This window comes from Rattus rattus, chromosome 4 (genome assembly GCF_011064425.1).
Source record: "Rattus rattus isolate New Zealand chromosome 4, Rrattus_CSIRO_v1, whole genome shotgun sequence".
NCBI classification, from domain to species: Eukaryota; Metazoa; Chordata; class Mammalia; order Rodentia; family Muridae; genus Rattus; species Rattus rattus.
This window is the reverse complement of record NC_046157.1, coordinates 4,116,798-4,127,383: the sequence shown is the minus strand read 5'-3', so window position 1 is coordinate 4,127,383 and position 10,586 is coordinate 4,116,798. Positions and strand designations below refer to the sequence as shown.

Genomic DNA, 10,586 nt, shown 5'->3' with positions numbered 1-10,586 from the left:
GGAATCACTTCCTGATGGCCAGGGTAGAGCTGTCTCAGGGATGTACAGAACAGTGAAGATAAAGCAGAGCACTTGAGATCCTCTCCTAATCTCTCACAATGTGTTAGACATACATGTGCACATACACTACACACACACACAAGAGAAAACACCACTGCCCATCTCTCTCATCTGTATTCTTTCTCCAGCACACTTATAAACTCAAAAATTGGAAAAAAATCTACACTTCATGCATGTAATGGCCAAGCCCCATTAGCTCTTCCTTTATCTACAGTGTTTCCTCTTCTTTCTTATCTCTGCCACCCCTGACCTTTCCTCCCTGTCTTAGTACATCTTACCAAGATCTGGAAACCACCTTCTAAGTCCTACAAGGACTTTCTAAAACACATGCTAGGTGTCCAAACCCCTCAGAAACTTCAATGCTCTCCTCCCCAAACCCAAAAATAGAAAGTTCAAGTCCCTCACAAGGTGTTCATGATTCCATCCATCCCCAGCCACATTCTCCTCCTCTCCTTCCTCAGCTTACCTTATGCAGCATTCACTAGGTCTCCTGAATGCTTGGGCCTTCTGATCCTGACTGTCCAAGAATATCATCTCTGTTATTAACATTCTTTGCAGAGACACATCTACACTTGGAGATAAGCCCTTTCTAACTCGATCTTTCTGCCTCAGCCTCCCCAAGTACCATAACTGTAGGTATGTGCCACCACAACTAGCACCCAGTATATAACCTTACACAGCAGTCAAACTTACTTTGGCCGTGATTAAAGTAAATGTGTATAGCCAGGTATGATGGGGTGTGTGCCTTTAATCTTGGCACTTGAAAGACAGAGGCAGGAAGTTCTCTGTGAGTTATAGGCCAGCCTGGTCTACTGGGAGAGTTCTAGGACAAGCAGGGCTAGACAGTGAGATCTTGTCTCAAAAAAATAAATAAATAAAATATAGTCAACAAGATTACATCTCAAAACAATGTGTGGAAAGTATACTGCATGCACATAACATCGATATAAGTAATAGATACTAACTGCTATATTGTATCATACTATAGGAGCAATCTTTTATATTGATCACAAGATGAAGAAACACGTCTTTTCACATGATTTTACCAAGGCCTAAAATTAGTAAAACCCAAGAATCCTTACCTAGGAAATGATGTTATCTTGAATTCAGTCTAAATCCACATCCAAGGCAAATCCCATTGCAAAATTACAATGTCGAGATCTAAAAGCATGCGGATAGCCATAGACCAGAGCATCTCAGCTGGAGGTGATCTGGGCTACCAATGGGCATCGGTAATGTCCAGTTATTTTTGGTTGAGGTAAATGGACAGTTACGGTGGTAGTACTGCTGACATCTTAGTAAGGATCACACAATACACAGGACAGCCCCTAAAACAGTTGTGACTGAAAATGGCAATCATGTTGGGGCTGAGAAATCCTATGTGAGAGATTTCTCTAGTATTGAGCCCACTATGAAGACCAACGAACTCCTCTCTTTCTGCCTTTGATCTCTTCTAGCTGCCTACCTTGTCCAAATGCATCCCTGTTCTCTTTTCCTCCCTCTCTGAACTCTCAGACCCAGAGTTCATGCTGCATAAGGAGACAGGAAATGCAACTGCTGAGTGAGAAAGGCAGGAAGTACAATCCCCTCCAACGCGGTAGACCTATTTATTCATCCAAAGGAAACTTGATTCTACCAACTACTACCATTCATGGTCTGGCTAGGAAGCAACTCCGCACTACTCACTACCATCTTTAAAGATATGCTTAGTAACGGCATGGAACAGCATCATCTCCAAGATAAAAGCAATATAGAGGAGGCTGCCTTTAGATTTAACAAAACAAAACACAAAAAAGAAAAGAAATTTGCTTAAGTCTCAACATCATTTATCATGAATAATCATCACTTAGATTTTTTATTTAAAAAAAATTCATACAATATGTCTTTATCATATTCTCTCCCCTCCCCATCACCTAGATTTCTAATGAACTTTCTGGGCTCCGAACTTTAACAATCTCTGTTTTTAGCTTAATTTCACAATCATACTGTGAAGTGTAGAGAGCACATATTCAGACTCTGGACCACCACTGACCTTCCTTATGAACCCCCCCACCCACAAAAAAAAATGTTTGGTTGTGAATAAAAAGCACCCCGGACCAAATAAAAAAGAAATGAAAAGAAAAGGCCACGTGGATTTTTAAAACGGGAAAAATGCATCTACTCACCTTGCTTTACACACGCGCGTGCGCGTATACACACACACACACACACACACACACACACACACACACACACAAACTGTAGCTCCCTCTAGATGCATTACAAAGTAGAAAGGAGGAAAGACCCTTCCCCTTTCAGCAGAAGGTGGCCGCTTCCCTGTACGTCCTTCCAGAGATTCAAGTACTAACATCTGGGGGCAAAGGCTCTAGCTCTTCCTCGCTCACTCGGCAGAGCAAACCAACTCCTGCAGTAGTTCTCGGCAAAACTGGATGCCACCGGCTGCTTTGTACCAACCATCTCCACCAGGGTGTAAGAATCTGCTTTTTGAAGTCATTATCACGTATCCAAAGTCGCTCGTCTCCAGTGCATCACTGAAGCCCCGACCCTACATAAAACGTGGTTCTTTCGTGGTCCTCCGTAGGACCTGAGCCCGGGCCCTTCCCACTCCAGGATCGCAATAGTCCGAATGGGGGCACTGTCACAAGCTTCAGGCCTCAGAAAGGGCAATACAGTCGGTAAGTATCTCATGCAGATCCTAGATCTTCACTGAGCCACTGTAAGGCCACAAGGGGGATGTCGCCCCAGTTTCATACTCACAACAACCATCTGAGCACACACTGGATGGTGAAGCCGGGTGGCAGCACCAGGTCGATGCCCAAGCCGGCTCACAGGAGCTAGGCATCCCAGACTAAGGGTGGGCGGCGGACTCAGCGCCATTGCCTGAGGCGAAGGCGGACTTCGCTGCAACCAGCCCGAAGCACGTGCCCGGGCTCGCCGGTGTCCCGGAGAGGGGGACAAAGTCTGCTCCTGCCCGTTCTGCAGCTCCAGCACCCGGCACCGGCGTCTGGACAAGGCAGGCAGGACTTCAGCACCGCCGCAAGCAAACCTCAGACCCCACCCCGATGCAGGCTCGGCCGCCCACGACTCCTGCGTGCACTCACCATTGTGGTTGACCCAGGTTGGCTTCAAGAGCTTCATTGTTCGGCCGCTGCCGGGCTGAAGCCAGAGCGGTGTCCCTCAGCACGCCTGGGCCATGGAGCCGCCGCTGCTTCCTCCCGCGCCGCCCGCCCTCCGGCCGCCGCCCACCCTTTCCCTCAGCGCCGCCGCGCCATCGCCTGGCCCGCGCCCCCAGCCGCCGCCACAGCCGCCTCCTGCGCTCGGCCGCCGCCGCCGCCGCCACAGCCGCATCCCCTGCGCCGCTCCTCCTCCGGCGGCTCCGGGACAACGCCGGAAGTCACGGCGCGCACCTGCCAAATCGCCCCGGCGGGAAACCGCTCCCTACGCGGACCGGGCCGCCTCCGTTCTTCCGTAGACGCGGGGGAAGGCGGGAATACTCCGCTGGCACGGACGTTGTCGCTGATGAGGCTCGGTGTGGGAAGGCTGGCAAAGTCTTGAGATCCCGCCCGGCAATGCAGTGTCCAGGTCTCTAGTTCTACATCCACGGCTCCGAGTCCAGCTTAGTAACTACGTTCCGCTATCCATCAACTCGAGCTATTGGGCATCTCGCGACCGCCAGCCAGACAGGCGCCAGCATGCGGCTAGCGGCCGACAGCAGTGACCCCGGGCTCGATTGCATGCATAAAGGAGCTAGCCTAATGGAGAAGGATAGGGGGCCAGACGGGAGCATTTATTGGAAGAGCGGGGCGTTTGCATAGACGTAAAAACAGGCCAGGCAGAGCAGAGAGCTGCAACACCGGCACTTGGGCAAGGGCGGCAGGAAAGTATCATAGCACCCACAAGAGGCGGTGCAACTGGGCGCTGCGAAGCAAGCCGCGCTTGCCCCGGGCGGAGCTTCCTCGAAGGCGGGGCCAGCTGCGGGCCCGCCTCTCCCAACTCCGGACCGGCGAGTTCCGGGCTGAGGCCTGACAGACCTTACCCGGTACCTCAAGTCGGACCGCCCAAAGGAGCGCTCCCGGAAGCTGCCTGCCTGCGGGTGGCGTGAAAAGCTATGGCTACCGCTGCGATGCTGTGTGCTGCGCGGGCTCTGCGACCTCGGAGCTGGTGAGTGTAGCCGCGGGTGGCAGAGTACCCAGGGCGCGTGCGCGAGCTCTGCAACGTAGGCGCTCGCAGGTTATTTCTGGGATGAGCATACCTCATCTGTTGCGGATGAAAATCAGAACTGGGAATGTACTCACTTGACAAGCGACTTAACTAACAAATGTGAAGTCTAAGTCTGTGTCTTCGCAGCACACACACACACACACACACACACACACACACACACACACACACACACACACACACACACACACAAATTGAGCGCGGTGGCCTGCTCCTGAAACCCCAGCACTGTGGAGGTGGAGACTAGATCAGAAAGTCAAGGTCAGCAGCTGCATACCACGTGTAAAACCCTGGCTATATTACACCCTATCTTTAAAAAGAACAAAAAGAACTCTGCCAAAGCAAGTAAAGGCTCTGCCCCAGTGCGAAAAAGAGTTTTGAAAAATCCTTACTTTGGCCTTTCTGGCCAAATGAACATGGTGGATCAGCTGAGGCAAGAACATTGCCTCAGGTTCCAGGATAGCCTGAATTACGGTGACTTTGAACAATGTTCAATGTTCTGAACAATGCAAAATAAATACTTACAAACATCCTGCAGGTTTTGGGAAGCCGGGAAGCTCTGTGTATGTGCCTCTTCTTTCCCCAAACATATCTTTATACATATCCTTCTCTCCTTCAGGATCCCAGGAACCTGCCAGGCACAGGTCAGACACACCCACCAGAGAGCTTCCTTGCTGTCCTTCTGGGAGCTCATCCCCATGAGGTAAAATTCAACATGTCCCTTAGCTCTTGGGGTATGAGAAACACATGTATGCATATGACCAAAACAAAGCAAGACTGCCCAAACTTTGGTTAGCAGATTTCAGTCTATCAAACGAATAGTTAAATTTAAGTGGCTGCCTCTGTCCTTTCAACAAGCTCTGTACTATAATAGCATCTGTGTATTGCTACTTGAGTAGTTGAAATAAATAGCAGCTAGATTTAAAGAGTCTTGTATGTTTCGAAGGGCATATCTTAACTTCTGTATTTCCGTGGGCCTTGTTCATTTCGTTCCTGTTCATTCTGATTCACTGAGTGGGAGGAAGGTTGAAAGACTAATAATGGTTCCTCTGGGAACTCTGGATCCTTTCTTGGGACTTGACCTAGTTGAATGCTAAAGGTTTAGCTTTAAGATTTTTTTTTTTCTTTTTTCTTTTTTTCGGAGCTGGGGACCGAACCCAGGACCTTGCGCTTGGTAGGCAAGCGCTCTACCACTGAGCTAAATCCCCAACCCGATTTTTTTTATGTGTATGTGCCTGGTATCTGTATCAGGTACCCTCAAAGGCTAGTCAGGAGTTACGGATCTCCTGGAGTTAAGCGGTCATGAGCTCCTGATGTGGGTTCTGGGAATCAAACTCCAGCCTTTAAGATCTGCAAGGGCCCTTAACTGCTGAGCCATCTTCAGATTTGGTTATTCCTAACGCCATATTTCACCTAGGAGGTCTGTTCCTAAAAGGAAACCAGATAAATTGCCAAAGCTTTAGGACATGGCTATATTTTTAACGTGTGATGTCTGCTTGTATGGGTATGCATTGCACAAGGGCCAGAAGATGTCCCAGATCCCTTGGAACTGGAGTTAAAGATGTAGTAAGCTACCATGTGAGTGTTGGGGGAAAAAAAACCTCAGGTCCTCTGCAAGAGCAACAAGTGTTCTTGACCACTGAGCCATCTCAACACCCCAGAAATTGATTTTTAAAAAAAAATCATCTGAAAAGTAAATAAAGATATGGTGGTCACTTTTACTGCCCTGTCTCTTAGTCTTGGAGCATTCTGTCAGTCACAAAGTCATTTAAAAAGTGAATGAGCTTCCAATCCATCAGTTCAGCGTGTTCACTTCCCAGGGCCGTTTTAAGATACACCTGAATCACAGACTGACACTTCCGAGCTAGGAATGTAGCTTGGTTTATTGGATCCTTGCCTAGCATGCACAAAGCCCTAAGTTAATCCCCAGCACCATAATACTGGGAGTGGTGTTATAACTATGCTGGAAGTCTGGAGGTAGAGACAGTAGGAAATCCTTGACTACATAGCTAGCTCAAGGCAAGCCCAGGTCTATGTAAGAATCAAAAGAAAAGAAAAGAAAGTTGGGTGATGGTTGCACACCCCTTTCATCTCAGCACATGGGAGGCAGAGACAGTTTGAGACCAGCCTGGTCTACACAGTGCGTTCCAGGACAACCAGGGCTATACAGAAAACCCTGTCTCAAACACCACCCCACCCCCCAAAAAAAGAAAGAAAGAAACAACACTTCCTCTTAGTAAATACCTGTCCTTTTGTGCTGCTTCCTGGAATTGATAGGACCCATTCAATCCTTGTGAAGACAGTGGGCTGAGCTCACGGAGTTAGGACTATGTGGACAACTTTCCTGTAGCATACAGTACAAGTATGGGGCACTTTGTTCAGCATCATATCTGCCCTGAGATTGGATGTTTATACCCACTAGAGCCGAACCTCTACGGAAGAAGAAGAAGGTAGACCCTAGAAAGGATCAAGCAGCAAAGGATCGCTTGAAAAAGAGGATCCGAAAACTGGAAAAAGCCTCCCAAGAACTGGTTCCTATTGAAGATTTTATTACCCCTGTGAGGTTCTTGGATAAATCAAGGTAAGAGACATCCTTAATGCAAAGGAATTCCCTCAGTAGTTCTCATGGAAGGTCATGTCTGTGATGGGGATGATGGGTGAGTAGGTTTGACTTGGCCCTGGCCTCAGTCCTTTTCATCTTGATTGTGCTTTTTGGGATTTGGAGGAAGATACTCAAAGGAGTTTAGATCAGCTTTGCTCCAAGGTTCGTGTTGTTCATTTCCATGAGTGTTGGCTATGAACGATGACGTAGGCCTCTGCAGCCCTTATCCTACCACCACAGTAGACACTCAGCCTCTTCTACAAATGTTGTTAGTGTGTGTTGCAGTTGCGTTGTAAGATTTAGCTTGTGCTTTCTTTAAAAAGTGCGCTGTTTCTAAAACCACACAAGTTGGGAAGCACCAGTGCTTTTGTGGTGTTCTAGGAAAACAAGCTCTTGTCTCTAATTGGTGTTCGTTTCATTTTTCTTCTGCACCCAGTTCACCCAGTTCTGCCTGGGGCAGAAGAGTAGAGTTCTCTCCGGGCAGGCTCCTCCTACCGGAGGAAAGCAGCTACTGCCATGCTCTGTGCTGGGTTTTTAATATGTAATGGTGTGTGTTCAGAGTGTGTTCATACAAATGCAAGTGCCCTTACAGGCAGCAGATGCTCTATGGCTCGAGTTATGAGCAGTTGTGAGCCACCTAATTCTGGTGCCGAGAAAGAAATTCTGGTCTCTAAGAACAGTAAATGCTCTTAACCTCTGAGTCCTCTCTCCTCTTTTTTTTTTTTTTTTTTTTAAGATTTATTTATTTTATGTACATGAGTACACTGTAGCTGTCTTCTGGCACACCAGAAGAGGGCATTGGATCCCATTTCAGATGGTTGTGAGCCACCATGTGGTTGCTGGGAATTGAACTCAGGACCTTTGGAAGAGCAGTGAGTGCTCTTGACCACTGAGCCATCTCTCCAGCCCCTGACATTACATTCTTAATATATCCCCAAAGTTACTATTTTCTTGAGCCTTGGTTATGCCTGGCAGTGCTGGTAGTAGGGCACTTAAGTCAGGTGGTCACAAGGGTCTCTCTGCCACAAGGTCAGTACTCTTTGGTCTCACACATTGGACTATGTGTTCACAGACAGCGACCTCAGGAGGAGCATTCTTTTGAGGAGAGTGAGCGGAGAGCTCTTCTGCTGAAGAGGTGGGCACTGTATAAGCAGCAGGAGCATGAGATGGAGAGGGACGCCATCAGAGCCATGCTGGAAGCCCAGCAGGAAGCCCTGGAACAGCTGAAACTTGAGTCTACAGAGCTCTATGCCGAAGCCATAAAGCGGGACACCAGCCTATTCCCCTTTGAGAAAGAAGGGCCACATTACACACCGCCTGTCCCTAACTACCAGGCCCCTGAAGGCAGGTACAATGACATCACCAAGGTGTACACACAAGTAGAATTCAAACGATAGAACTGAAAACTGCTATCCTCAGAACATGCTGGCCCTAGGAGCCTGGACAAGCAATCTCAAGTCTACTTTCCACAGATAGGTCATCCCAGGAACAAATAAAGGGTAATCAAAGGTATCTCTGTGGTTTATTTTAATCAAAACGAATTTACCTAAGTTTGACTGCAGTTTTCGGATGCTGGTAGAACAGTGACAGAAAGACAAGAAGAGCCTTCCAGTGGGATGTGGCTGAAAACTAAAGATCTCAGTTGAATTCTGAACTGTTTGCAGAAGGCACATAATAACGCAAAGGTGAAAAGCATGCTGGGTAAGTGTGACAAAGTAAGCTGGACCTTTGCTGGGGGCGGTCATCTGCAAAGTTTCCCCTTGGGTCGCCGAGGTGAAGGGGGGCTTTCGAGAGTAGAACAAGTCAGAAACACAGTGAAAACTGCTCTGGCTCCAGACGAGGATGAGACAGGCCCAAGACTCGCATTTGCCACAATTAATCAGAAACAATCCCAGTGCCTGGAAGACTGAAGCAGAAAGACTGCCAGGAGTTTAAGACTATCCCCCAAGGGACAGCTTGAGGCCCTGTCTCTGAAACAAAACCAAAACTCTGAACTAGGGAATGTAGTATATATTCCAGCTGCCATAACAAAATACCATAGTGCAGGCATCTTGCACAACAAGGACAGGTTTTCCAGATCTCCCCAAGTTTAGTTCTTAGCACGCTTGATTTCTCCCTTTGATTTGCAGGTCCAAAGAGATTGCTTCTCATGGCACATCCATGTTAGTGTCCAACAAACTTAATGGTCTCACTGTAGCCTAATTACCTCCTTAAACACCCTGCTTCCACACTCTGGGATGCTGGGGGTTAGGACTTCAACATGTGATCTCAGTGAGGAGGGTTTGGCCCAGTGGCAATATACTGCCATTTTTCCCAGTAACTTGAGGTGCAACTTCAGAAAGGCTTTAGCTTCTTAAGCTCTTCAGTGCGGATAAGTCACTGTCTCACTATGAACTTAGATTATTGAAGGCTGGTGAAACAGTTTTGTGGGAGACGGTCTAGCAGAGTCAAGCCTCTGGCTTTGACTCCCAGCATCACATACCAAAAAAAAAAAATCTTTTGCTTATTGTGGCTAACAACAAATCTTACTCACTTGACCACTTCTAATTGAGTAAGTGGTTTGTGTCTATAGTGTATAATATATTTATTATACACTATTTAGGACATCTTGCTACATCTGTGTATCTCTAGGGCTTTCCCTTATGAAGCAGAAAACTACCTATTAAAGAACGTCTGCCAACTATGGCACGTGACTAGTTCCAGCTACTTGGGAGACTGAGGGCTCACCTGGGCTATATCATGAAACACTCATTCCTCTATCTTCCCAGCAAAACCTCTGTCATTCCTTTCTGTCACATGAGTCTGACATGGGATCATTGATGATCTCTGCCTACCCTAATTTCTCCAAGCATTCTGCCTCTATATATTTATTTATTTTTTAGAGCACTGCTCCCAAAGTGGCTTCAACTGATCCTCCTGCCTCAGCCTCCCAAGTAATACCTACTGCTGTGTGCCACCATGAACACAACGCTAGATTTTCTCCCCTTCTCTGGGGTGGTTGGGGTCACTCTTGTAACCCAGGCTGGCCTTGATCGCTCTCTTGTTTCGTCCTCTAGAATGAATTAGGCGTATGAACAAACCATATTTTGTTTCTCCGTTCATCTTGCCATTGCTTCTGTGGTTTAGCTGTCAGGAATGAGGCTGCCCTGATCACAGACCTCTTCAAGAGCCTGCTTTAAATTCCTCTTTGAGGAAAAGGTGATAGGGATGAAAAGACTGGCTTTGAGCATGCTAAGAAAGTGTTCTACCACTTACTATGTTCCCAGCTTTCTGCTTTAATCTCTTAAATGTACCCCCAGAAAGAGAATCACTGTTTGTATGGTAATTCTATTCATTTTACTTTTGTTTTTTGAAACATAATATGTAGCCAAAATTGACTGTGAGTTCCTGTTCCTCCTACCTCCCAAGTACTGGACCACCATGTCCCGTTTAACGTTCTTACAGAAGCCCATATGCTCCCTGAACACATTCCCACCAACAGTGTACAGTAGTTCTGATGTTTTCAGATGCCTGCCAACACTTTCTTATCTAGAATTACATGTAGGATTTTTAGTTATACCTTTCCCATTGGTACAAGGTGGTCTCATGCTGTTGATCTGTATTTCCTAATGGCTACCGACATGATTCACAAATGTTTTCTCCCATGCTATGGGTTGCCTTGTTACTCTCAGGAACCTTTTCTTTAATGTATATGGTATTCCCC

General features: G+C 47.3%; 2 protein-coding genes across 5 annotated transcripts in view; one reads left to right on the top strand and one right to left on the bottom strand.

The window, feature by feature from the left end:
- Nucleotides 1-3,960, bottom strand: part of LOC116898681 (protein HIRA) — a 105,314-nt gene extending 101,354 nt beyond the window's left edge. Inside the window, exons 1-2 of one of the 4 annotated variants that reach the window (XM_032899934.1) lie at nucleotides 3,162-3,179; nucleotides 1-29 (exon numbers count right to left, since the gene is read on the bottom strand). The exon at nucleotides 1-29 is cut by the window's left edge and continues 59 nt beyond it. In XM_032899934.1, coding sequence (XP_032755825.1) covers nucleotides 1-29; nucleotides 3,162-3,164 — 32 coding nt within the window. In that variant the 5' untranslated portion in view covers nucleotides 3,165-3,179. Of the gene's footprint in view, nucleotides 30-526; nucleotides 2,142-3,161 lie in introns of those variants that run through there. The other 3 variants (XM_032899933.1, XM_032899935.1, XM_032899937.1) reach the window with 3 other exon arrangements.
- A 57-nt stretch (nucleotides 3,961-4,017) lies between these two features.
- On the top strand, nucleotides 4,018-9,979 carry Mrpl40 (mitochondrial ribosomal protein L40). Its single transcript, XM_032899932.1, has 4 exons — nucleotides 4,018-4,221; nucleotides 4,901-4,984; nucleotides 6,704-6,862; nucleotides 7,956-9,979. The coding sequence occupies exons 1-4, from the start codon at nucleotides 4,169-4,171 to the stop codon at nucleotides 8,278-8,280; spliced, it is 621 nt and encodes a 206-aa protein (XP_032755823.1). The 5' UTR covers nucleotides 4,018-4,168; the 3' UTR covers nucleotides 8,281-9,979.
- The last annotated feature ends 607 nt before the right edge of the window (nucleotides 9,980-10,586 follow it).